At 41.3% G+C, this 27,670-nt stretch overlaps 1 protein-coding gene and 2 long non-coding RNA genes across 3 annotated transcripts in view; all 3 read left to right on the forward strand.

Annotated features, from left to right (window-relative positions):
* LOC144073337 (uncharacterized) overlaps positions 1–259 on the forward strand; it is a 10,462-nt gene extending 10,203 nt beyond the window's left edge. Inside the window, exon 3 of the long non-coding RNA XR_013300061.1 lies at positions 1–259. This exon is cut by the window's left edge and continues 269 nt beyond it. This is a non-coding gene — a long non-coding RNA (uncharacterized LOC144073337).
* A 4,075-nt stretch (positions 260–4,334) lies between these two features.
* Positions 4,335–8,998, forward strand: LOC144073330 (uncharacterized). The gene is made up of 2 exons (XR_013300060.1): positions 4,335–4,650; positions 8,296–8,998. It is a non-coding gene; the product is annotated as an uncharacterized LOC144073330 (long non-coding RNA).
* A 2,128-nt stretch (positions 8,999–11,126) lies between these two features.
* Positions 11,127–14,150, forward strand: sox1b (SRY-box transcription factor 1b). The gene has a single exon (XM_077608903.1). The coding sequence runs from the start codon at positions 11,490–11,492 to the stop codon at positions 12,537–12,539; it is 1,050 nt and encodes a 349-aa protein (XP_077465029.1). The 5' UTR covers positions 11,127–11,489; the 3' UTR covers positions 12,540–14,150.
* The last annotated feature ends 13,520 nt before the right edge of the window (positions 14,151–27,670 follow it).

A 27,670-nucleotide genomic window follows, 5' to 3' on the forward strand; every position in this document is an offset into this window, starting at 1 on the left:
CTGTGGCACAATTGACAGGTATGACAGATGTAGAAAGAAAAAGTAAGGAGGAATAACTTAATTGGGAAATCTGTTTCAGCCAAGCCCCTGCTTTCAATGTTTAGTATTTTCTCATTAATATTGTGTTATTCCCACTTTAGAAATGATATATTTTATTGTACAACGGTCACATAACATATAGGAATAAACTGATAATGATGTCCTCTTCAGAAACCAACTTTTATTTCTTAACTGGCAAAAACACCAGGAGAACTTCCAAATGTAGGGGAAAAATACTTTGAGAGTGAAGTCTGCATATCGACAGGAAGTTTTTAGCCAACTTCTTTTTTTTAATTAAAAGAGCTGATATGGTTGAAACTATCTCCATCATAAAGGCATAACTCAGTATGCAAGCAAAGATTCAAGCAATTTTTGCCATCGAGCCACTGACTGACAGCCATCCCATGTACGAGACTCGTGGCTCCGGCTGGCTTTCTGTGCTCGCTTCATTAAATCAAGTCGAATTTGAAGCCATCACTGCATTCTTCCCAGCCCTCTTTTCCGCTTGGTCTCCATGCCACACTCCTGATCGCACCATCGTCACAGTGTCACGGCTTTTATCTCGTCACCCAGAGCAACCTCTCCATCTTATTGTCCTGCCACTGCTATCTGTCTCTTTTGTGGCTCTGATGAGGGTCAGGGTGTCAGTTGGGGAGGGGGCTTGTCATTAGCTGCCTGTGTGTATAGAGGTGTGCGTGTGAGGTGTGTACGTGTACACAAGATAAAAAGAGTCTTTAATGATCAGTGTGATGAGATTGCACTGAAAGTGGAGCATGACACGAGACATACAACACAAAACAGAAGTTTACAAACTGACTTAGACTATTAAATATTCCTGATTTAGGCCTATTCGGATTTTCAAAATTCATTTCTATTTGCTAGATGTGATATGTGGGTTTTTCTGGTCATGACTTTCTTCAGAGTTTCCAAACAGTACGAATAATTATTAATTAAATAATTTAGGAAAAAACACATCCAAGTGTGCTACTTCCTTAGGTGCAATTCCCAGATACGGGAAAGTTCAATGTACATTACTTTGAACAATCATACACAAGCATAAACAATGTGATAACATTGATCAGGATGGGGAAAAATAATTGTGGGGTGAAAGGCTAATGCTAGGACGAAGTAATCCCCTTCTTAATTATCAAACTAAGAGTTAAAGTTAAAGTTATTACATTCAGGGCTAAGGGTTTTGGCCAGGCTTTGATATATGGGGGTTGCTTTGCTTCACGAGGGACTGGCGAATGAAAGTATCACCCAAAGATAACCTGAAATGACGTTTTCAAATGGTTATTTCATTTATTGAGGACAAGAAATATTGTAAGCTACCTGGCCCTGTCTGGAAAAAAATGAACTGCCTCAAAATTAAATCCTCAATTAAATGTGGCTTATTGTGTTTTCATTTTTTTATTTGGTCAAGTTGTATATATACAGTGGTACCTCGACATACGAGTGGCCCGACATACAAGCAATTCGAGATATGAGTACAATTTTGGGCAAATATTTATCTTGAGATACGAGACAAATTTTGATCTACGAGCAGACAGTGGACACGAGAGGCTGCTCATAAGAACATCATGGGCACTGTCTATCTCCCCGCAACTCCCTCGTGTAATGTGTCTGTTCGCAACTCCCTCTTTGTAATGTCTCTGCGAGCACTGGGCGGAGCGTTGCATTTTCTCAGTGTTTTTTTCCCCGTTAGTCAGAGCGAATGGCGTATATACTACTTCTCGTTGGCAAGTGGTCGTGCGTCATCCTATTGTGAGGACATTTGTGTGCATCATTTTTGGAATATTTTGAAGGGAATACAAACTCAAACAACCCTCAATATTGACCGAAAGCCAGTGTGCAGGCGGGGCAAAAAGAGCCAACCTGGGAGAAGAAAGGTATCAAAATCTCAAACAAAATTAGAATTAAGTTTAGTGTTAGGTTCGATTAAACTTATTTTTGAGTGCATCAGAATCCAAGTTCATTTAAATTTCTTTATGTTATTTTACCAGCGCGTTGCCATGCAAAAAGCCCCCCACCCCTTCTCCCCCCCTCTCTCTCCGTCTCTCTCTCTCTCCCCCCTTCGAAATCCGTATAATTTTAGTACTATTAAACACATTTTAGTAATATTAAACCACTTGTTATGTTTTACTTTGTTAATGGATGGAGAATTAGAACAAATAAAACATTTTTTCCCATCCAATATCCTGTTTTGGGTGTTTTTTCAGCGGGTTGGAACAAATTAATTTGTTTTTAGTTCATTTCAATGGGAAACATTTGTTGGAGTTACGAGAAAATCGACTTATGAGCTCAGTCCCGGAATGAATTAAACTCGTATCTCGAGGTACCACTGTATATTTTTTTTAATCTGGTACATTTGATGTTCTTTAGCAAAGCTGTTGGGGTGCTGTTTCTAAAGTGCATCATGGCAATCACACACACACGCCTACACGCAGTTCCACTAAATTTTTTGCAGACAGTCGTTGACCTTTTCCTGCCTTCTGTTGCTTTCCATGCTGACTTGCGCTTCTCTCTCGGGTGCTGCGTCTACCATCCGCAGCAGCAAAAACGCTGACACTGCACCCCTCGTACACAAACACTATCCAGTGGCGTCCACCTGCTCTGCCAGTTTGGCTACTCTTCTGCTGTCCACTCACACGCGCTTAAAAAAATAACCCAAACACCCATTTTTTATAGCACTGAATGTGAGTTGTAGCACGCTATATGGGTTGCAAAAGAAAAACATGGAGCATACAAAAATACATCATAAAATCATAAGTGCTCAACCGAGTTTGAATTAATTGAAAATAGCAGAAATTATTTACCGGATGTGTGTTTGCCTATAATGTGCTAGCTGGTAATGAGAGACACTTGGCTAGTGTTTATTTAAGTGTTGGTGCCCTGAGCATGTGTATTTACATTCACGTGTAGGCGTGTGCGTGTGTCGGTGTCAGTATTTGTTCAGCTTCGCTTTCTTTTTCTCAAGGTTGCCTCATCACAGTATATTTGTGTGGATGTGTTCGCCAGAGGGAACAGAATCCATGGCAAACAATCTCTGAGTCAGAGTGGGATGGATGAATGCATTGCAACTACCATTGCATTAAAAGGAAAGGTGACACCTTCATCATGTGCCTCCCAGAAGAAAGAATCGTTTTCGGGAAGAAAAAAAGATGAACACACGGAATTATTCATCAAGAAAGGCCAGTCATTTCTGGATGTGGCCGTCCAAATTATGGGTAGAACATTTTAGCAATGCCAATTATTCCAGCCAATCAAATGCAGGTTTCCCAAATTGCCTGGCCTTCACTGGGATGTCAGTAATACCCATTGACCTATTCCATTTGACCAATGCCATTTTTTGTCAAAAAACATGATTTTCTCAATTATTACAGCGATAAGAAATTAGCAATGTGTACATGTAAAGGGCTTAAAAAAATCATAAAATTTCATTTTTCTAGTGTATAATAGTGGAGAAAAATGTAAACAAAAACCTACAGTGGCCACCCTTCCTCTAGGCAGACATAGCCAATTAAATGCAAATATCTCAAATTACCTGCTCTTCATGTCATCATAACCCGTTATCTGATGCACCTGTGGTCAGTGTGTTTGTGTGGGTATAATTGATGTCACAAAATGGCCGTGCCCATAGGGTGTGTCATTTTTTTGGGTGCTTCAACAGGACTTTCTCCTTCCTTAGAGGTCTAAGAAATTTCAATTTACTATACTTATTTGTACTACATCCCATAAAATTGACTGGATGTTCAAACCTGGATGACCCTGCTTGACCCCTATATAAAAGTTCATAACAAAATCATCCTCAGATCCATCCAACTCGGAACATAATTGTCAACATTTCACCAAAATTCAGATTTAAATGATAACAAACAGCATTGCCACTGCAAGACAAACTGCTCGGAGACCCCCGCGCTTCCATTTCCCGTTCTGTGAGAATAGAACAAGCATAACGGCCTTTTTGGTCTCCACCCCTCCGTGCCACACCAGCCAACTCCCAGCGGCCTCTCTGTTGACACAGCCGCAACAATGGTTTGCAAAAGGCCTCCCATTATGACACTAACCCCGGGCCCAGTTGCGGCCCTGCAGGGTTATCCAGTACACAGCGGCCGGCACTGGCCAAAAGCCCCTTCAGTATCAGCTTGCGTGCATAAGACTAAACCCCCTGCCCCTAGTTGCATTGTTCAGCATTATTCTGCCCCGACAATGGCAAATTACACTTTGAAAGTCATTTTCAAAAAGGGAGAAGCCAATCAAAAATTATTGTTGCTCTTTGGCTGAGCGGCCTGCCCCTCCCAAAAGCCTGGGTTTCATTCACAGCCATTATACAGACAAATTAAATAAAAGCGAGTTTGGGGTCGGAGGAGGGCTAGAGTTTCACTGACATTTGGCGGTGGCATTCAGGCTCAGGAGGATCTCTCTGAAGCAACGGGAGAGGAAAGATTTGACCCATAGTGAGACAAATAAGATGGCAAGGTCGCTCATATTGCAGCCGTGCAAACTGCAGATGTGACGCAGCTTTGTGGAAATAGTGTTAGCCATTTTGTGGCTGTCCTGCCAAAATCGGTCCGCCGATAACGGGATGACGGAAGCCTGCTGAGAAGGAAGGTATGTTGCTACTCCTGAGAGACAGAGGCTTTTCTCCTAAACCTATCCTGTAATAAATATTGAAATTTGGCACTGCCTGGTCAAAAAATAGACCCATGCGTAACGGACATTTGAACATTGGCTGAAAAAATACATGCTGTCGAGAAGTGTGAACTTTCAGCGTAACTTATTAAGATGAGTTATTCCCTGAACTTTGACTTCAATGGCAGCCAATAAGTCGATGAGGCTTTACAGAAACACATCATGCAACTGAATTCCCCCAAATATTACTTGCACCCAGGCTTGATTTTCACTCTTGTTTCTAGCGTCTTCATCATTCATTGGTGCGAGGAAGCACATGTGAGACTGAGTGAGTGAGGGAGTTTTTAAAAAAAAGGTTGCTGATGGGTTGGGAAGAAAAGGGCAGTTGGAGGGGTGCCGCTCTTTGGGCTCTTTGAAAGCAGGGGATCTTGGCTGGGAGCTTGACCCCATTTAGGATGAGCGAGAAAGCTCTGGAGCAATTCAAGGAAGAGGGGGTTCGCAGGGGTAGGGGCTCCTCAGACCTGCACTTAAAGGCCCTCTGCAGGAAGTCCTCATTCTTCCTCCTCTTGAGCAGCCGTGGTAGCAGGAGTAGCAAAATGCCCAATTTAGCATGTGGGAGGAAGGGAAGGAGACAGGGAGCCGAGAAAGAGGAAGACCCTCAGCCTTCTATTAGCTGGGTGGGGGTGTAACATCAAAACTCAATGGTAAATGTCACACAGAACACAAGAATTAGTGAATTTTATTTGTGTGTGCAAACCTTGTAATGCACTCACTGTGTGACATTTGACAGGGGGAAGCTTGCAACAGTTGATTTTTTTTTGCCCCTTGATTTGAGGGTTAAGAAAATTATAAAATACAAAAGCAAAACATCCTCAATAATACTGACAAAATTTGAATTATTCAAGGTGCTATGAATGATTTAAAATAGGAAATGGTTGAAAATAAAGGAACTGTTAGTATTAGTCATTCATCCAGCTTCCGTTACGCTTACCCTGGCGAGCGTCAAGGGGGTGCTGGAGTCAATCCCAGCCAACTCTGGGGAGTAGTTAACCCTGAAATGGCTGCTAGCCAATGCATGGTTTTAAGATGCGAGAGGAAACTGGATTACCCAGAGAAAACCCACGCGGGCAAGGACAAAACATGCAAATTCTACACAGGAAAGCTGAGAAAAAAATAATAAATCCACCAGACTATAGAATCAGTTTTAAATCTGAAGGCCTCTCACATGCAAAAAAAAACCCAAAAGGCATTGTACAAAACAGTTTTTAAAGCATGTCTGTGTTTTTTGTCCCTATATTTAGCTGGATCAATAAAATATAATCCAATTACAAATACACTTAGAATGAATTTTCAATTTACATATCATTTTAAATCAATGAGTGTTGTCCCATTGACAATATGCCTGTTGTAACCATCAAACTATGTGTTTTTTCTGTCGTCTTTCATTTTAAATGTTTATCCTATTCAAATTCAACATGTCAAAATGTGTTTTGGCTCATGAGGCAACTTATTTTTTTGTGTTTTTAAAAGTTCTTGTTTTATCATCATTGTATGGTGGATCTATTGTGAGGTAAGAAGTAAGAAATATGAAAAAAATCAACAAAGGTAAAGTCTGATTTTTTAGCACAAGGCAGGATGAAAACAAATATTCGTGTGATTTTGAAGGTAGCTTGTTGAATTTTTTAAATTTAGATTTGTATTAAATAAAGATAAAACATCTTACGACAGTTAATTTCAACATGCATTTATACAATTTATTGGGGACAAGAATGCAACAGTTTACTTGAAAAGCACGCAATCACTTAGATTCCACAAACATTTGTGTCTGTCATTGATAACCATAAAATAAGTAGATTTTCAACAGTTGTGGTGTGTAATACCATCCATGCATTGTCTCCGACTTTCTCAGTCCCTCAAAGGGACTATCATCGTTAGTAATCCTTTTTTCGGTCGACTAATCTGTTTTCGCTGGGGTTACAACTACCCTCCACATCACTCATTCCTTCTGCACCCCCCCCCCCCCTTCCCTCTAGCGGTTACCCGAATATTTATTTTGTTGCTTCTTTAACTGCTGTTTATTCAAAAACCTTACAAAATCATAAATGCATATGAAGCTATGCTAATTGTTCCCTCATCATTATTTCACAGATCATGATAAAACCCTGTTTGTTTGTGGAGGGGTTTTCCCCACTTTTGTGCAGGCGTGGCAGTAAAGTGCTTACCATGGTACCTTTCTGAGTCAACTCATCTGAGAAGCATGCACTAATTAAATTAAGAATAGGCATGTGTGTGAGCGTGTAGGGTGAGAGAAGAAAAAAGCAGAAGCAGTTCAAACTCTCTGCAGAAAACAAGAAGCACCTCACTGCAATCCACTGATTGCACGTGTAGGACACCAGATTGGTAAAAATGGTGTCTTCTTTATGGTTTGGAAGGAAAACCCACACCCATTACTGTCCTTTGTGGAATAGTTTGCCCCTCACTCCCTGCGCTATAGGAACTATTTTCAGAGAAAGCAACTATTAAGAGTCAAAAATGTTCAAATAGTTTTACATGTAACAAAGAAGGAGACAATCAACATTGACAAATATGTAGTCACAATGTGAACCAGTTTAGAAACTTTTAAGCTGAGGTTTGTGATTCAAAACCATTTTACCACTTTACGGGAGACGGAACAGACGAGAGCTTCTTAAAAAGTTCTAGTTGTAGTTCTTTCTACATCACCAGGCAGTAACTTAGTGTTTATAATGTGTTAACTTTAGCAATTCAAAATTTATGTGCTCAAATTCAGAAATTCCATCGCATCATTTTGGAATGACTTGATGAGACCTGATGTTAACGTACCTCACGAAGTGCTGCTGCCACTTGTAAACGACAAACGAGATAGTAGTTTAAAATATATAGCTTTTTATCATTTAAAACCATCAAAACCACTCTAGATAAATGTAGTGTGTATTATTTTGTACTGAATGTAGCATCACCCAGGTCAAAACGAGCACAAGAAAGAGATACACAGGTCAGAGTTCAGACATTTGGAGGGATGGGGGGGGGGTGTTTGCGCGTGTCTACGCGCTGAGCTCCAGAAGAGCTGACAGCTTGCTATGACAGAGATTCCACACTGAGGGTTGTCAATGCACAGCAGATATGCCTTTGAAGCGTGTGTTTGATGGATTGTTGTTAACAAGTGATCGATCACTCCAGCCCTCAAAGCAGGGTTATCAAACTCATTACATACGAGTTGCTTGTTTGGATAAACTTGGCATTTAATTTAGTACTATTCATCTCACATATCTGACTGAAACACAAAATTCTTCTTTTCTAAATTCAATGATTCACTTTCTATTATTATGGCAAATGTTTCGATGTTTGATCATGTTTTGACATTACGATCTACCCGATTTAAAAATGCTGAAATTAATGAAATTCTTCGAGGTTTACATACAGTGTGTTTTTCTCACTGTGAGTAACATTAACACACAATTGCCCAAGTTAAATTTCATGTGGTTTAAAAAATATCAACTCCAAAGTAATTCCCAGAGGCAGAAAAACTGATAAAAATCTGATCCTATTTTTTAATAAGACGCACCTCTAATTCACTTTTTGCTGTTGTTGTTCTTGTTGTTACAGAAAGGTGTCCCCCCCCAATTCCTGTCCCGCCTGTACAGATAGAATGCTTCTACAAATGTTGGATCATGGTTGGGAACGTCAGCGCACCCAAAAATCAAAAGTGCACACACCACCTCATAATCGTATCATGTGATCTTTACCAAACTTAAAATCTGTACACGGGAGAAAAAATGATGGTGATTCTAAAGGCCAGTGAACGAAGGATCACAGAAAATTTAAAATCCCCAGCAGTGCAACAATCAAATGTGGAAGCACTAAAGAGTCTTTCACACTGCCTCGAAAAAACATTGCTAAAACAAGACCATGTAGGCAAAAAAATGTCTTGATGTGTGTGGGACTGTCAGGCACGTTGTTTTTTTTATGGAGACTGAAACAACAAGTCTGGCTGCAAGTCAGCAACAGGTCCATACGAGAGCCAAATCTCAGAGCTCATGCATGAAATAACTTTGGTTTAATTCTTTGTCACAATGCCAAAGACGAAGCAAAACAATGCAACAAGCTGACGAGCAGCGAGCGGCTCCGTGCAGCCACTTAGCGAGCAGCAGGTGCGACGCAGCTCAAGAAAGGAAGTGCTGACAGACAGCTGCTGAGAGACCCAATCAGATCCAACTCAAGGTTCATTTCATTGGGTTTGAGCTGTAGAATCTGGATTATGTTGTTTGTTTAAAATAAAAAGTCCCTTTCACAATATGTCACCACTCAATATATATATATATATATACATATACATATACATATACATATACACATACATACATACATACATACATACATACATACATACATACATACATACATACATACATACATACATACATACATACATACATACATACATACATACATACATACATACATACATACATACATACATACATACATACATACATACATACATACATACATACATACATACATACATACATACATACATACACACATACACACACACACATACATACATACACACACACACACACACACACACACAGTGGTACCTCGACATACGAGTGGCCCAACATACAAGAAATTTGAGATACGAGTAAAATTTCGGGCAAATATTTATCTTGATATACGAGACAAATGTTGATATACGAGCAGACAGTGGACGCGAGAGGCTGCTCATAAGAACATCATGGGCACTGTCTCTCTCCCCGCAACTCCCTCGTGTAATGTCTCTGGTCGCAACTCCCTTTTTGTAATGTCTCTGCGAGCACTGGCGGAGCGTTGCATTCTTTCACTGTTTTTTTCCCCGTTAGTCAGTGCGAATGGCGTATATACTACTTCTCGTTGGCAAGTGGTCGTGCGTTATCCTATTGTGAGGACATTTATAATACAAACTCAAACAACCCTTGATATTGACTGAAAGTCAGTGTGGAGGCGGGGCAAAAAGACCCAACCCGGGAGAAGAAAGGTATCAAAATGTCAAACAAAATTAGAATTAAGTTTAGTGTTAGGTTCGATTAAACTTATTTTTGAGTGTGTCTGCATCGTAATCCAAGTTCATTTAAATTTATTTATGTTATTTTACCAGGGCATTGTACAAATAATGGAAATGAAAGGTAATGATGGTGCAGAATATTGATGTTCTTTCCATATTTTTGAAGGACTGCAAGTATATGATTCTGATTCATTAAATATATATTTTTAACTGAATGGTATTTAGTCAAATGTTGTTCTGTCCACAGTTGTTCATATAAATGACAATAAAGTTCATAAAGGTCTAGAAGAACGCAGGAGATTGTGTTATTATTTTAGGAATGGCAGATGGCCGTTATTCTCTGTTAAACATATTTCTCTCATGTTCAGCACGGCTCTGGAAGGAAACAAAAGAGCGCTTTGAATGGCACGTGCTCTGCGCCGTCAGTCAACCGTCTCCTAGCAACAGACAACAGAAATGCACCTGTGGCTCTGAATGGGAGAGAAAAAAAGCTGTCGAAAGCGCCAGGATTTAGTCTTTATTTATTAAAAATATGTTTCGTCGAGGGTGACTCTAATGTCTCGTTTCAATATACTACATTGAGCCCTGCTATTGCCGGCAATCGACGTCCAATCTATTTAATAACTACAGAAATCACAGATGAGCTTTTTTGCCTTTTATATAAAATTGAAATCAATATTTTTGTTCCTTTTTTGAAATTATTTGATCAATATACCCCTTATATTCACAAGAGTCACAGGGGTGTTGGAGCCTATCTGAGGCAAATCCTGAACTAGTTGCCAGCCAATCCCAGGGCTAATATAGACAAACCTTTCACACCCACAGCATGGAGAATCATAAATACATTTTGATGATGTGGGGGACACACCAGTGTCCTACAAGAATAAAACATCCAAACTCCACATTAAGGACATGGTGCGGTATTGAACTCTTGGTATTAAAACTGCGAGGCAAACATTGGAACACTCAAACACCATGACATCTCCCTTTTTTTATCCAAACAAAAAGATCTATAACAAATTACCTTAAACATATTTACTGTTTCTTTATGTGTGTTTTTTATTTTTTTTAAATGCAATAAACAAAAATATAAAGACAATGTAGGATATCAAAAAGGCTAGTTTTAGGCCAATTGCCTGTCCAAAAAGCAGTTGATTCAATTGATCATCAATTAGTGGTGAATTAGCTGATGACCTTGTGGAGGAAATGACAAGCTGAGTTTGACACGTCCGCCCTTAAAGGGTTTCGGAAAGGAAGTTCTAAAAAGACGTATTTGAATATTGTCCGTTTTCATCTTGACGCTAAAAGCAAGCCGGGCGCACAGAGTGGCTGTGACGTCACCGCTGTGGCCCGCTCATGCAAATGACGTCCCCGCTCGAGCGTCTCCATTGGCCGCCCTCGCTCATTTAGCGGCTGTGGGCGCGCGCGGCCCGGGCACGCTCGACAACTTTTTCCCAGCGCATGCAGCTCCGAGCGGCGAATAACCGGCTCGCGCACGGGATCTCACCGCCTTCGGGAGCTTCGTCCTGGCGGATGACAGCAGGCAAGGGAAAGAGTACCCAGGGGAGCTGAAGAGCAACTTTTCCTTCTCGGACAGCGCCCTTTGTTTCTTGTTCTAGGTGTTGTTGTTGTTGTTTTTGTTTTCTTTATTATTATTTTTATTTTTATTTATTTTATTTTTTGTTTTCTTTACTCTCGAGCATCCTCGGGGCGTCGAGGCGGCCCGAACCCCCTCCACCGAGAGGCCAAGTGAATGTACAGCATCATGATGGAGACGGACTTGTACTCCCCCGCCGTGCAGCAGGGCAACCCGTCCAACCCCCCTGGGGGAGTCGTCGTCGGCGGTGGCAAAGTCCCGCAAGAGAGAATCAAGAGACCCATGAACGCCTTCATGGTGTGGTCTCGCGGCCAGCGGCGGAAGATGGCCCAGGAGAACCCCAAGATGCACAACTCGGAGATCAGCAAGCGACTGGGCGCCGAGTGGAAGGTGATGACCGAGGCCGAGAAGAGGCCCTTCATCGACGAGGCCAAGCGGCTGCGGGCCATGCACATGAAGGAGCACCCGGACTACAAGTACCGGCCGCGCAGGAAGACCAAAACGCTGCTGAAGAAGGACAAGTACTCGCTGGCCGCTGGGCTGCTGGGCAACGCGACGGCGGCGGGGATGGGGGGCGCCATGGTCGGCCCGCGGCTGGACAGCCCCGGCGGGGGCCACCTGGGCTCCAACGCGGGGGTCTACACGGCGCACGTCAACGGCTGGCCCAACGGCGCTTACTCGGGACAGGTAGCTGCCGCGGCGGCCGCCCACGCCATGATGCAGGAGGCGCAGCTGGCTTTCACGCAACACCCGGCCGGCGCTCACCCGCACGCTCACCCGCACGCTCACCCGCACTCTCACCCGCACCCGCACAACGTGACGCCCGTGCACAGGTACGACATGAGCGCCTTGTCTTACAGCCCCATCTCGAACTGCCAGAGCTACGCGAGCGCCTCTCCCCCGGGCTACGGGGGGATCACCGGCTACACGCACCAGCATCACGGCGCCGGCTTGTCTCCCTTGTCGGGGGCGCTCGGGGGATCCCTGGTCAAGTCGGAGCCCAGCGCCAGCCCACCGTTGTCCACGGCGAGACAACCGTGCCCCTCCGGGGACCTGCGGGACATGATCAGCATGTACTTGCCCACCGGAGAAGCGGCGGCAGCGGGGGACTCGTCCGTGCAGGGGCGCCTGCATATGCTCCACGCGCAGCACTACCAGGGGGGCGGCGGCCACGTGAACGGGACCCTTCCCCTGACGCACATTTAATGGCAGTCAATGTTTTAAAAGCACTAAACAGCAACCAAATATTCCAAAGGAGAGGTGGGCCGCTGCTTTTCGCGTGAAAATTGGCGTTAAAAGCCCCCCCCAAAATGCAATCACCTTGAGGTAAACAATCCCACCCCCTAACCCCCCATTTAATTCCAAGTTTGCTTCTTTTGTCTGCCCGTGCTTGGCACAACGACACGCTGATTTATTTGATTTTTCAGTAAAAGAGTTTGCCATTTTTTTTTAAACTCCATTTAAATTATAATCCTCCAGGTCTGCTGTTTTTATTTTTTCCCCTGCCCCCATTTTTACTTTTGCGTGGAATTTACGGCCCTGGCTGTTTAGCAAAGGAGGAAGGCGTGCAAATGTGTTTTGAAAAAGTTTCCCATGCAGCAATATAAATTGATTTAAAATTTTAAAGCTTGTAAACCCGTGAGTCTGTCGCTGTAATTTGAGTTTTGTTGTTGTAAGTGTTGTTCATGGTGAATAAATATGCCTATTATTGAAAACGCGTTATATGCAATTGTATTGTCAGGAACTAAGAAAACAGAAACATAATTTTACATCATTGGGATACCTTTTATTTTGTATCAATTCCAAAAATGTTAAACATCTTCAGCAAATAACATTCTGTGACACAGGGAGATGAACGCCAACATCGATTCACTTCACTAAGCGTGACTATAAATATTGAGATATTTATTTTTTGTCATGAAATGTATGTGAACTTCAACTGTAAAATATTTTCCCTCATGATGTCTTTTACAGGCCTATGCTAAATGATTATTTCCCACGATTTTACTTCATTGTTTTGTTCTAATTATATAAGGGAAGTAAATAGACAAATTCATTTTCAATTGCATATAAATTATTGTTGTATGACACATCACAATCATTTTTTTCATCTTTGAAAAATCAACATGAGCTTTTATTTTATTATAGACAGAGCTTTCATGTCATCATTATAATACTAATTCTAATGATTTTTTAAATATCCTTTCAGACATTTCCCTCAATTTGATTAATTCTCAACATTACCAAAGAGAAAAATGTTTCAAATCACTTAGTGATGTTTCCCTGTTCAAACCCAGAAAATATCCAGGATATAAACACACTAAATTTCAACATAATTCCCCATTTAAATACACACTTTCTCTATTTGCGTCAGTACCAAAACTGTTGAAATGTATCACTGGAGATAAACGTACATATTTTCTCAAATGCTTAACTAAAGCAATTGGTAAAGTTGCTTTAAGCTTTCATAATTACAGAGAGAGTGGTTTCATCCCTTTATTAATTCACCTTTAATTTCATTCATATTTGTTATAATGAATTGGTGCCATCATGATCATAAGTCCAGTAATCAAATACCGTGTGTATCTGCTGATCTCTGTTGCAAAATTGCATCTTAGCTATTTCTTTTCATAAGTCAAACTTCCAGGCAGGTTGTGGAGGCCTGTTTGAATGGCTAAATGGAACAGGAGTGTTTTGTCTGGATGAGAAAGGGGATAAGTGTGGTGGCTTTGGCTGAGTTTCCCGGAATGGGGTGAGGGGGAGCTGGGAGGTTGTTGGCAGGAGAATCGTCTATGTACTCCCACCTCCCCCCCCCCCCCCAAAAAAAAAATCTTCCCTAAGAAATACTTACTATGATGACCTACATTTTCTTGATAAACAAGTTCAAAATGAACTACAAACATTCGGTCCGCTCCCTAAATGTCTCATCTGCTCAAAGAACTCAAAAGCACAACCAAAGAGCGTACATGCCTTATACTGGCTATAATAAGACCCCAATTAATGTAATCAATCAACCCTCAGAAAAATAAAAAAAAAATATCCAAAGGTCTAAGTGTATACATCCCAAAAATCTACCTCACAATTTTACATAGATATGTTCACGAATAACAAAGGACTAGAAATTTTAAGCAATTAATTAATCTATTTAATAAACCCAGAGAAATATATACCTGCCCATTTCAATTTGTCCTCCCCAAGAAGAAGAAGAATAACAACAAAGCAATCAATTTAAAAAAAAATCTATAGTTTTGTGTTAAGATTGGCATCGGCTTTTCTCCCACTCAAATACTTTAATATGGAAACATTTGAGCTAAATATTTAGTAGCATTGGAAAAGATTATACGATGCGAGATGGGGTGCAAAAGTAGGTGTACAGTAGTTAAACTGAGAACTCAAGGGTCAGAATAATCGACAAAAGTTTTGACAGTTGATTGTTTTTCTTTACTGTATACATACTTTTCACTCACTGTATGGATATTATTTGAAAATGATACTAAATCTGTAAAGTGTGATTGTTGGTTAATTTATCTGTTATCTGTTGTGTACTGACTATATTTGTTTTACACTTGAAATCTGCATGGTTCATCTCCACAATAAATGTTAGTTATTCTTTTCTCTCATTTAAGGAAAAGTTCTTACAAACACGTTCGATATCGATGAATTTGACGCCAAAATATAACAGATTATTTAGTACTATACATCAATCAAATGAATAAATATGCAGACAAACAGAGTTTACTTTAATATTTCTTTAAAAATAATCGTTAATACTTTTTCTTTGAAAATATTGACTATTACAGTATGTGGGCAGCTTGATGGAAGGGTGGTTAGCGAGTCCATCTGACACTTCTAAAATTAAAAGTTTGGATGTACTCCCCATGCCTGGGTGGGTTTTATCTGGGTACTCACCACCCACATCCCCAAATCTTGCATGGTAGGCTGACTGAACACTCCAAATTGCACGTAGGTAGGAGTGTGTGATTAATTGTTAGTCTTCATGTGACTTGCGATTGGCTGGCAACCAATTCAGGGTGTACCCCATCTAAAGCTCATAGTAGGTGGGAGAGTTTCCAGCACACCCGCGACCCTGGTGAGGATACGCGGTTCAAAAGATGAATGAATATTGTTTGTGAGTTTATTTTTAAAAGGGGTCTGTACTGCCCCACCCACCAATTATCCCCATTCCAAAAGCACAGAAGAAGAAGAGCCGGGTCAGCGCCGAAATGGAGTCATGCGTTCAAATTTTAACGCCTGAGTGAGAGACTCTCTAGTTTCAACACAGGAAATCCTTTAGTCGACTGACAAGTATTTTTCACAACAATGATCCAATGAAAGAATGAGAATTGCTGGGATGAAAACATCATAGAACTATTTTGACTATTTTTAACTATTTTGCAGGAAGCTTTAAACATGGCCCTTAGCCTGGTGCTTTTTCCTGCCAAATAAATTGAATTGAATTGAAAAAAATTGCAGAATTTAAAAAAAACAGGTTAATATTTTTCATAATGACATTCATTGATCAGGATTTTCAACGGTCAAAATCATGGCCCTTGAAAACCACAGCTTTTGAATTTTTAAAATGTATTTTTTGCATTACTACTATTTTTTTTTAATAGATAAGCAGTCACTGAACATTCAAACACAGGAAAGTCGGAGGCCGGGATTGAACCCTTGATCTCCGAACTGTGAAGCAAATATGCCAGTCAAACAAATGTAGTCATCAAAGTTTCAAATTAAATAACATGATAGTTATCTTAATCAATAACGAGCTAAAGAGCACCTTTTGCCCCATGACAGTTTTTCCAGTTTTCCAGTACACTGATCAGATTGGAAATAAAATCATTGTCATCATTTGGGAAACATTCTTTGCAGTGATATGAAGTCATGACGTTGTCATCTGATGCCATACATTTTGTCCAATACCATTTACAATTCACGATTGGACCCTGCCCCTGTGCCCCCCCCCCCTCCTAAATACTCCTAGTGTCCTAAACAGGGATAATCGCCGTCAGTTTATCACGCCTACGCATACCCCCCCTCCTCATCCTATAAAAGCCTTCACCTCCGAGGTTGGACGCGGTCCTGTCACGGGAGATTACGGGGGGGCCGATTGCACGAGACCGAATGTGGTGCGGGGAGATTAGTGGGGCCGCCATTGAAAATAGCAACGGGGCAGACAAATTCTACACGAGAGGGCCTTATCGTGCAATTACACGTTGACACGTTTTAACCATTTTTCTGCCTCCTAATCCGAGAGCCCCCTCCCACTTCCAGGAAGGGAACTACTGGTGTTGCTGGCTGCCTGACTACTTCAATTAGCCTGATGCTTCACTTTCTTTTCTCATGGTTTGACACCTCAGACTATGTTTGGTTGCCTTTCTAAACTGCGTGAGTACCTCAACCTGTCTGATGGAATCCAGGATAAATCAGTGTTCATTTGGAATGAATCAGAGACCCTCCCACTAGCTCAAATCCAAGGAACTGATGTCTCCCTTGCACTTTGACTGGTTTGACTAAGTCAGCAAACATCAGATGGAGCACAGTGAGTGTTGTTCCACCAGGTTGTTCAATTCAATTAGAGCTTTCGTGACAATCAATTAGGGAGGACCCCCAAGATCTCCCAGGGGGGCCATAATCATCATGCCCCATCTGCTTACATGGCAGCGGGGAGCCCCGGTTGGGCCAAAAGAATGCTACTAAATTACCGAGGGAAAAATATTACGCAAAATGATAAACCAATGGGCGAAACCAGCGCTAATGTGTAAATGCATGCTACGAAGGTTGAACACATTTTGTCACTTGCTCGTTTTTAGTTATATGCCTTTATTTTTTATTGATTTGTGCAGATTACAGATCACATTTAAAGATTTATCTATGTGATGTTTTTACTGGGATCCTAGAGGTGTGTGTAGATTTATTGTCAGTCTTTCTGTCCACTGCAGCATCTCATCTCATTTTCTGAACCGCTTTATCCTCATTAGGGTCGCGGCGGTTGCTGGAGCCTATCCCATCTTATTCTAGGCTAGATGCAGGGCACACCCTGGATTGGTGGCCAGCCGATCGCAGGGCACAAGGAGATGGACAATCATACACGCTCACACTCATAGGGGCAATTTAGAGTGTTCAATCAGCCTACCATGCATGTTTTTTGGAATGTGGGAGGAAACCGGAGTACCCGGAGGAAACCCACGCAGGCCCAGGGAGAACATGCAAACTCCACACAGGTGGACATGACCTGGATTTGAACCCAGGACCCCAGAGCTATGAGGCCGACACGCTAACCACTCACTCCACCGCTTCCAATGCAGCAGTCATTCATTAATAGCGTGGTGCGAATCTGAATTATGTGCCCGTATGAAAATTGCACACAAGGAGGTGCCAGCTGAGATCGAAACCTTGATCCCAGAACTGTGAGGCCGACATGCTAACCACTCGTCCACCTCAGTTTTGATTTAAACATTTTGAGTGGTTAGTGCACTGGCCTCACAGCTCTGGGGTCCTGGGTTCCAATCCAGGTCCATACACCTGTGTGGATTTTTCATGTCCTCCCTAGGCCTGCGTGGGTTCTCTCTGGGTACTATGGTTTCCTTCCACATTCCAAAATCATGCATGGTAGGCTGACACTCTAAATTGAGGTATGAGTCTGAGCATGAATGGTTGTCCGTCTCTGCGTGCCCTGCTGGCCACTGATTCAGAGTGTCCCCCGCCTCTGACCCGAAGTCAGCTGGGATAGGCTCTAGCACCCCCCGCGACCCTAGTGAGGATAAAGTGGTTCAGAAAAGGAAGGAATAAATGAATAAGCAACAGATGCTCACAGTTTAAGCTTAAAATGTAAAATTATTGGGGGAATTTCAAAAGTACTTGTTTCAAATTTGCATTTTTAGATAATAGTTAGACACTGGTGTCATCGTGGGGATTTAACCTGACTTCAGCATGGAATCAATTCCCACGCATTACCAGTGTGGTGGCGTATAAGCCCTGGGAGTGATCTGGCAACCAGTTTTGGGTGCAGTCCGCCTTTTGGTCACAGTCAGCTGGGCTCCAGCACCCCGTGAACCTGACAAGGATAAGCAGTGTTGAAAACAGATGGTTTGGTGGATAGCAGCCATGTATGATTTTAATGTCATTTGCTCCGCATTACACATCTGATTGGATTTGACAATGAAGTTGTCACATCATGAGACTTGCATTGTCCATTTCGAAGACAACAATCAAAGGTTTGAGAAACTAATACCGAATGCGGAAATTGGTTATAGTAGAGGTGTCAACAAGCGCTCAACGAGACAGAGTAACATTGCACATTGCAGGTTAGCTCAAAGCCATGTCTAAGTGCAGGAGCAATTATCTCTAATAACATTTCCTTGGCGGGTTAAGACACATTGGAGAGAAGGGGGAGGGAGAAGAAATCTCCAGAGTAAAGAGAAACAGGAAACACTAACATAATTATCACAGTAAATCAGGCTCAGCCAAATCACCGGAGTTAAAAGGTCTCCTGCCGGCCCAAAGGCCAGCAAAGCACCAATGCAGTGAGGAACTGCCTCATTTACAGACTACAGGTGGGACCCGGTTCATGATTCTGCGACCTCCCATCGCTCTGGCCGTAATAAACAAAGCTCAATTAGTGCCAATCACTGGTAAGCGTGCAAGAATTACAGTACTTGCTGTTTGACATTCAGCCACTTGTGTGTGCTCCATCCCATTTAAAAAAAAACACAAGGGATTGCAAGGGACTTCTTGTAAATGAACGTTGATTAGTGGTTAAAAAAAATCTGCCCATTCACATGAGTTTTTTTTCTTTTTTAACAAAGCCTTGCTTTAAAATGACATTCTTGGAACTTGTCATGTACCCCAGATAAAATTGCATCCAAGGTTATGAAAAATTGTCATGCACCCCTGATACAATTGCATCCAAGGTTATGAAAAATTGTCACGCACCCCTGATAAAATTGCATCTAAGGTTATGGAAGAAAAAAAAGTGAAAAAAAAGTGAAAAAAAAGTTTTAAAAAAGGGTGGCAGTTCAATTTGGCCAACCTGCAGACCAAGATGAGTTTGACACCATTGTCTAGCACCATTAAAACTAAGAATAGGTTTACTGAGGTAATAACCCACACGTTAAGAGAATTCACCCAATGAAAGCGATTCGGAACTAGTTAAAAATGTCTCGTAGAAGCAGTTACTACATGGTCAAGAAATGTTACTAAATTATAATAGCAGCCTAAAAAGTGTGGAACACAAAGTGCAGCAGTTAAGATAACAGATAAAGCCGATTATTAATGACCATCTAATTTCTTGAACCTCAGAGCATGGGGGAAAAAAATAAATAAATAAAAAATAAAAATATATATATATTTATATATAAATACATTGAAACACAAGAAGTGACTCCAGAAGTGACCTGAAATGCCCCCCATTCAACAGGAAGTGACTTCAAAGCAAAAATGTACATGCTAACAGTACATTTTATTGTCTATCTGGCAACACGTGACCTTAATACCAAACAGGGGGAACTCTGCACTTGTATGACAGCTATTTGCAACCCAAACTTTTTTTAAGTAGAGAAGAAAACGAAGGAGAAGTCGAGGGATTCAGCGTGGTAGAAAGAGGAGAGGGATGCCCAGACACAATGGGAGCATCCGTCCTTTAACTGCTGGGGTGTTATCATCCGACCACAGAGACGCTTTAAAAAGCACATTTGAAGATGTATTAGTGCAACCCAGAAGCCACTTGCTGCCAATAGGGGGCTGCTTGCTCCGCTTTGTGCATGTCTCGTTAGCGTGTTGGTGTCTTTATGTGTGTGAACGGCTCCCACCAAATTCTCTGAGTGAGCGTTGCTAAGGTGCTTTAGGCATGGGATTAGCTGGAGGCGCATCACACATTCCATGACTGATAAAAAGGTGCAAAGAGGAAGTGCCAGACAAACAGGAAGTCGGAATGAAAACACGTTCCAGTGAAAAAACTATGGATGCTCTAAAGGTTGGACAGCAAGAAGATGATGACACGTGAAGAGATGAGGAGCAAAGGTGAAGTCGGGGGCGAGGGAAATGATGAAGAGGAGGCGGGCGAGAGCCAGAGCAAGCTTGCAGATGGTTGCATCAGCGCGCTTACCGATGGCGAGATGAAAAGAATAAGCCGTGTAATCAAGCGTGGAGGCAGCCGAGAAAAAGTGTCCGGGACGCCACCTTGCCATGGCAGAGCTTGGAAAGCCTTCAGAGCTACAAGGATGGCAGCCAACCGCGTCCCTATTTACGCAAATGCCGATGACTCAACTGCGCGCATTTTCAACATCCATGTGTATTTTTGTCAGCTGTCATTTGAGCCGATATACTGTATATGTCGATGTTCTATACAAGAACGCAACTTTTGGGCGAAATGAAACGAGGAGCTCGCTTCATATAAATATGATATTACAAATCTGGATATTTGAATGACTGCGCTGGCATAAATTAGGATAGCTTTGAATGACCAAGTTGATTTTGAACTTTCGGGTTTACTTTGCAATCGCAGTGGCAGATTAAGTGAATATAAAAAGTCAACTCACCCTTTTTTCAATGCTAAGTTTGTACCACCTTTACAGCAAGCTAAGAACAGTATAAGAGACAAAGAAAAAAAGACAAAGAACTGAAGTCATAGTGTTTGACAGGGATCACAAGAGCCTATCTTCATTTCAGAATTAACCAATCACATTGAAACACAAGTTGATTAAAATTCATCAGCGTTCGAATTGAAAATGTCTTAAGAGAGAAACCAGGTGGCGGTTTAAATGCAGAATTAGGTTCCTTGATGCATCCACGAAAAGATAAAAAAAGATAGAATACACACCGCCAACAACAACAACAACAACATGAGGTCTTCAGCCTCAGTAAAAACATTCCGAACTGCGGCTAACCATTTTATGTGAATGAGCGTTGCAAAGGAGATCAATAATTACAATAAAAAGAGACGTGGTGGGAAAAAATTGACTGGAGGTTTGACCTCTAAGATAAGTCCACATTTTCCACTACCAATCAGCATCCCCCCCTACTCATGCACCCCTCTCCACTGACCGCTCCATGTGGCCATTAGACCAATAGGTCAGAGGCGAAGACTAAGAGCTCTGACGGGGCAAATGACAAAAGGAAGCCCTAGAAAGCCTCGTTCCTTTTCTTCCGCAACAGCCCTCTCTCTCTCTCTCTCTCTCTCTCTCTCTCTCTCTCTCTCTCTCTCTCTCTCTCTCTCTCTCTCTCTCTCTCTCTCTCTCTCTCTCTCTCTCTTTTTCCCCACAGGAAGACATTGTGGTAGTCATTACAGTGGTCCACCAAGTCGCCGCAGAATCATTGTGGTTGACCTGGTCAGACAGTACACAAACTCTCTCAATTTTTTAACCATCAGAATGAACACTTTCCCTTACTGAGAAGCAATCAATCGACGTACATTGGTGTGTTGAAAAGGATTCACCAAATTTGTTAGGGATTGGTCTTGTTCTGTTTTTCCCCTGTGTGACTTGTCCACGGGTGGCCCAGTGGGGTGAGTGTTTAGCGCGTCAGCCTCACAGCTCTGGGGTCCTGGGTTCAATTCCAGGTCACGCCCACCTGTGTGGAGTTTGCATGTTCTCACCTGGTACACCGGTTTCCTCCCACATTCCAAAAACATGCATAGTAGGCTGATTGGACACTCTAAATTGCCCCTAGATATGGGTGTGAGTGTGCATGGTTGTCCTCTTTCTCCTTCTGCTCTGCGATCAGCTAGCCACCGATTCAGGGTGTCCCCCGCCCCTGGCCCGGAGTCAGCTGGGATAGGCTCCAGCACCCCCCACGACCAATGTTCCCTCTATTTTTTTGTTTGTCTGGGCAGAAAGACAACCTCCCTGAGCACACTGAGTACCAGTGTGAGCAACATCATCATTGCTCACTATGGGCACACACCAGTATCACACCTGCCATAAGCAGGTGCATGTCTACTACACATAAATGATTTAGTAATAATAAAATGTAATGATTAATATCTATGAATGAGCGGCCCGGCGGATGAGTGGTTCCCGCGTCGGCCTCACAGCTCTGGGGTCCTGGGTTCAAATCCAGGTCGGTCTACCTGTGTTGCATTTGCATATTCTCCCTGGGCCTGCGTGGGTTTTTTCGGAGTACTCCGTTTTCCTCCCACATCCCAAAAAGATGCATTGTAGGCTGATTGGACACTCTAAAATTGCCCCTAGGTATGGGTCTGAGTGTGCATGGCTGTCCGTCTCCTTGTGCCCTGCGATCGACTGGCCACTGATACAGGGTGTCCCCCGTTCCTGGCCCAAAGTCAGCAGGGATAGGCTCCAGCACCCCCCGCGAGTGATAAAGTGGATAAAACGGTTCAGAAAATGAATGAAAAAATATCTATGAATAAAACATCTTCATAAATGCCATTAGAATATGCACAAATCCGACGTAAATTTTACCTTATTTTACACATCTGTCCTTCTCACTTCTCATTCTCGTTCAAATGACTTTTCTGCTGAACGTGTCACTTGAGATAGTCAAGTTCCCATTGATATGCAATATTTTTCCAGGATTTTGCTTTGATTTATTTAATAAGGGATACCACATATTAATGAACATATTTATATTCATGTTAATGAACATATATGTAAGATTGTAGCCGAGGGCTAATTTCCATTTATAGTCCATTGTGTAGGTTGAAGACAAACGATCACACATACTAGACACACATGCATGCACACACGCACACACAACCACACACACAGCAGATTTAGACAGTTCTCACCCGATTTCACCGCTTGTTCTTCTATTTGCACAGTAAAGTAAAAAGGAATGTATTAAGAAATATTAAAATGTAATTTTAAAAAAGATAGAAGGGCTGTAAAACACGAAAAACATAAGAGTGGACAGAGCTACTGCCACTGGCTGCCGCGTAAATGGCGCCATCATGGGTGAAAAATAAAAAATAGAATAAAAAATAATAATAATTGTGCGCTCCAAATGATTTGCTGTGCGCGGAGAAGACGAGAGTAGTGCGCAATTGCGCACGCACGCAGCTTAGAGGGAACATTGCCCGCGACCCTAATGAGGATAAAGCGGTTCAGAAAATGAGATGAGAGATGAATGAGACTTGTGCATGTGATTGTTCATTGAGTTCACCTGTCGTCTCCCCCCACCCCTGGTGTATCTCCCGCTTGCTGCCTCTTGTGTGACTCAGTTGTTTCTGATTCTCTCGTCAGGCCATGTCTGTCTAATTAAACCGTGTGTGTTTGTCAGCCCTGGTCGGATCATCTGCGTTGTTATGCCCATGTCCAGTAACCCTCCCTTCCCCAGGTCAGTTTTGGTTTTCTTATTTGATTCCAAAGTCTTTGTTATTTTCAAATATTACCCAGTCATTAAAGTTTTTGTTTGCGCACTCCACTCCCTGTCCTTGCTTACTTCCCCGCGTTTGGGTCCTTCTATACTCCACTCTCCTGCAAAAAACTGCGACAAAATTAGAAGTTTACTCATTCATTCATTTTCCCTAGTGCTTATCCTTACAAGGGTGCTGTAGCCTATCCCAGCGAACTATGGGCTCCAGGCAGGGGAAACCCTGAATTAGTTTCCAGCCAATCGCAGGGCACAAGGCGACAGATAGACAACCATTCAAGCTCACACTCATACATAGGGCCAATTTAGTGTTCAACTAGCCTTCCCTGCATATTGTTGGGATGTGGGAGAAAACCCACGCAATCTCGGCGAAAACATGCAAACTCCACGCAGTGAGGACTGACCTGGGATCGAACTCTCATCCCCAGAACTGTTAGGCCAACACACTAACCACTTGCCCACTGGGCCTTCCATTAGAAATGTAATACATAACTTATTTATTTTTTATGGCAATCGCCCGTCGGCTGAAATCTTGCTTTGCTTTGCCAGCACAAACTTGATAAGGGCTTTATGATGGTGATACGTGTTTGAAGTCACTTTAAAATTAGGAGCAGTAAAACAAGTGAATCCTCATCAACTAAGGTTAAAAGCTCATTAATAGCACTGCCAATTGAAATTCAGCCAAACTAAATTTAAAAAATATAGCGTAATTTCAACAAGAAAACTCAATGCTAACATGAATTGAAAATGCCATATATATTACATACTCAGTATAGATGTAAGGTGGAGTTGGCAAACATTAGTTAGGTTGATTCATTAGGGCTTTGAGTTAAAAAAAAGTTAGAAATATGCAGTAAAAGATTTCAAAATAGTTGCTAATTTACCAGACCTATATTTGTAGATGTTTGTATCTGAAAGTACACATAAGCACCAAAATTGGTGATTGTGTATTGAATATGTTTTGTTTCATGGGAATTTACAATGATTCACAATGTCTTTCCATTTGACTGTCAACACGTAGCGATCGGGTAATTGTGTGGTGGCGTTTGTGCAAGGGCTGTAGTTGAATGTTCAACAGTATGTGCGGGTGTTTTATTCAAGGGATAAACGTTTATTACTGGGCAGGTACACACGGATGTGCCACTAAGGTGGTAAAAATATATTATAAAAATGTTTTTCATTTGTAGCATGTGTCCTTGCTCGGTGCCATTCTTCAGGTTGATCTCACATATGTATTTACCAAAATATCGAGAAATTCCACTCACATTCAGTGAGTCTTCTTTTGCCTCGAAGAAGGGGTTCTGACAATGAAAGAAAATATTGATCCACTTAGCCATTGTACAAAACAAACATTTCAAATTTGACCTTTTAGCCTTTGACTTAACTCATTGGAAGCTTGTAGAAAATGTTGACAGCAACTGATGAATTATTATTAACACTCCATCAATACCTTCTTATGATCAAAGAAATCTCCAGCTTGAGAAGGTTAACGGTTGACGATGTTCCAGGTTACAGCGAGGAAAAACACCCGCAGCCTATACACAATGAAAAGAAGAAAAAAAACACTACCCATTTCCAAAGACTTTGGTATGATCCTGGGATATGTCATTGGATTGGAAGACTACAAAAGTAGTTGGTTTAGTCTTTGAGCAGTGTATTTTCCCCTCTCCTGATTTCAAATCTTCAGAAAATATTGTGTTAACTGACAAGAAATAGCTTTTTTTTAAAGAGCGGGGCTTGCTTCAGGTATGAAGTATAAATACATAATGTTTGACAAAATGTCAACAGCCAAAGTTAATCGTGGAGATGCTTTGTTACCTCAGGAACTGGATAACTTCTAATAACAATAAATGTTACTCTCTACAAGAAAATCCTGCACACCAAAATCAGCTTGTGCCTTTAAACTCAAGCACACTTGGAATATAGTAATTTTAATTCTATTCAAATAGTTCAATTCCTACTTGATAGAGTGCAGTTACACACACACAGACACACACACAGACACACACACACACACACACACACACACACACACACACACACACACACATTTCTAAACTACTTTATTAACTACAATTTCCTGACTACGGGATGAAATAAAGTTGTAATCTAATCTAATCTAAACGTCCGATGGGCTGCAGAAACAATCAAATCTTCAACAAACCAGCCATCATTGTTGAATAACATTTATCAAGAGTATTGTTAATGGTAGAAATGTAAGAAAAAATAACTAAATTGTTACCAATAATGTTAGTAGGCATCAAATCCATTTTAAATGATTGTAGCCAAAGATAACGAAAGAAACAAAAAACAAGCACAAATTAAAAAAGAAAAAAAATCACCCTCAATTTAATGATCACAACAACCTTAAATACGTTTTCCAATCTAATTGATCCATACTAAAATTATCCGTATTGTCATACGGTACTAAGAAAATGAGTGAAGTTTTTCTAAAGTCATTAACTTCCAGTTTCTGATGCTTTCATAAAAGGTTGCTGATGAAATAATTTGGAGCTTCAGTGTGTGAATTCATTTGCGGCCTTGTGAGTGTACATTGTTCAAACAGGATGGCACCCTCAGCTCTTAACTTAATAGATGTCCTTCAGACTCAAGATTAGCTGGTATGGTATATGTGAGTCTATTGTGTATCAAGACTTATGCATGCTGAAGACGTGGCTATCTTGAACCGATGAAGAAAAAATATGTTTCTGCACAATTTCCCTTGTATGAGGCATCGCCAAGGCTGAGGATCCTTATAAAACAATAAAGAAGACATGTTCCACTTATATCTGACGGAAAAGAAAAAAAAGAAAAAACCCTAAAGAATCATTATAACTAAGTTTCCAAGCCTTTGTTGCGCAGCGCGTCAGTTATGACAAATTTCTGTTAATCCTTTTACAAGCAATGCCATGAACGCCCAGGTTTGAAAGTGCACTTGAATATTATTCTTTTACCCTCATTTTCTCTTGAATTATTTACTAATGCAAAAATTATTTGCATAATCCACTCCATATTTTAACTGCAGTGGAATGACTCATTTTGGTGTTAAAAAAACATGGAAAGTTGTTTTTGCTATTGGGAGTCTATTTTGTGTTGGTCAATGTTACTATAAATATATGACATTATGCCATGAGGTCAATGTTTAATAGCAGCATAGTAAATGTTTTACAGTTACCAGACCAGTAGTTTTCCAATTGTGAAAGAAAGACCACCTCTCTATCTGTGTATCACATGGAATCGTTTAAATTGGTAGACGTACTATAACCTTAGCAATTTAACAATACTACTAGGCTGCCCCTTAGAGGAAAGCAGGTGAATTGCAGCGTCAACACACAAGATCTGAAATGGCACTTGAGTTAGGTGCGTCAATTTCTTCATCTTCTGTAGCCCTCATCCTCACTGTCGTGAAATACATACCAGTGGATATAAAATGCATTTGGAGTTGGATGAAGCCCAATATAAATCATTTGTTTACTACAAAGTAGCTAAATGTTCAATACTTGAGAGCAGCTACTTTATTTCTACTCTGATCTACTCTTTGTAAATGGCTGAACTGTCAGTACTCAAATATAAAATACTAGTAAAATTCCACAAAATTTACCTTCAAATGAAATTTGCACAAATACTGATTTTCTAATTGATTCCTAAAATAAAAAATGAAAGCTTAGGGAGTATTTCTTACTGTATGTACGAAAACTATTTGTCTTAGGTAAGACACTTCACACACTGTTCAACCAACAAATACATTTTGCTTTCACTGTAAAAAGTTTTTGTACACATAGAAACGTGTGATTTATTATTTCTTTGCGTTATGGGCTATTTGAGTCGTTCTAGCTAAACGACTTTGGAAGCCTTAATCCTCAAATGAGGACAATTTTCTGCAGAGTCCAGAATTGAGACTACAGGCATTTTTCTGAACCTTTTAAAGCTACAGCAAATTCCATGTGTGTTTCTAACATACTTGCTAAACCAAGATCATTCTAAAACATGCTCGCACACGCTCGTAG

This window comes from Stigmatopora argus, chromosome 1 (assembly GCF_051989625.1).
Source record: "Stigmatopora argus isolate UIUO_Sarg chromosome 1, RoL_Sarg_1.0, whole genome shotgun sequence".
In the NCBI taxonomy this organism is placed as follows: domain Eukaryota; kingdom Metazoa; phylum Chordata; class Actinopteri; order Syngnathiformes; family Syngnathidae; genus Stigmatopora; species Stigmatopora argus.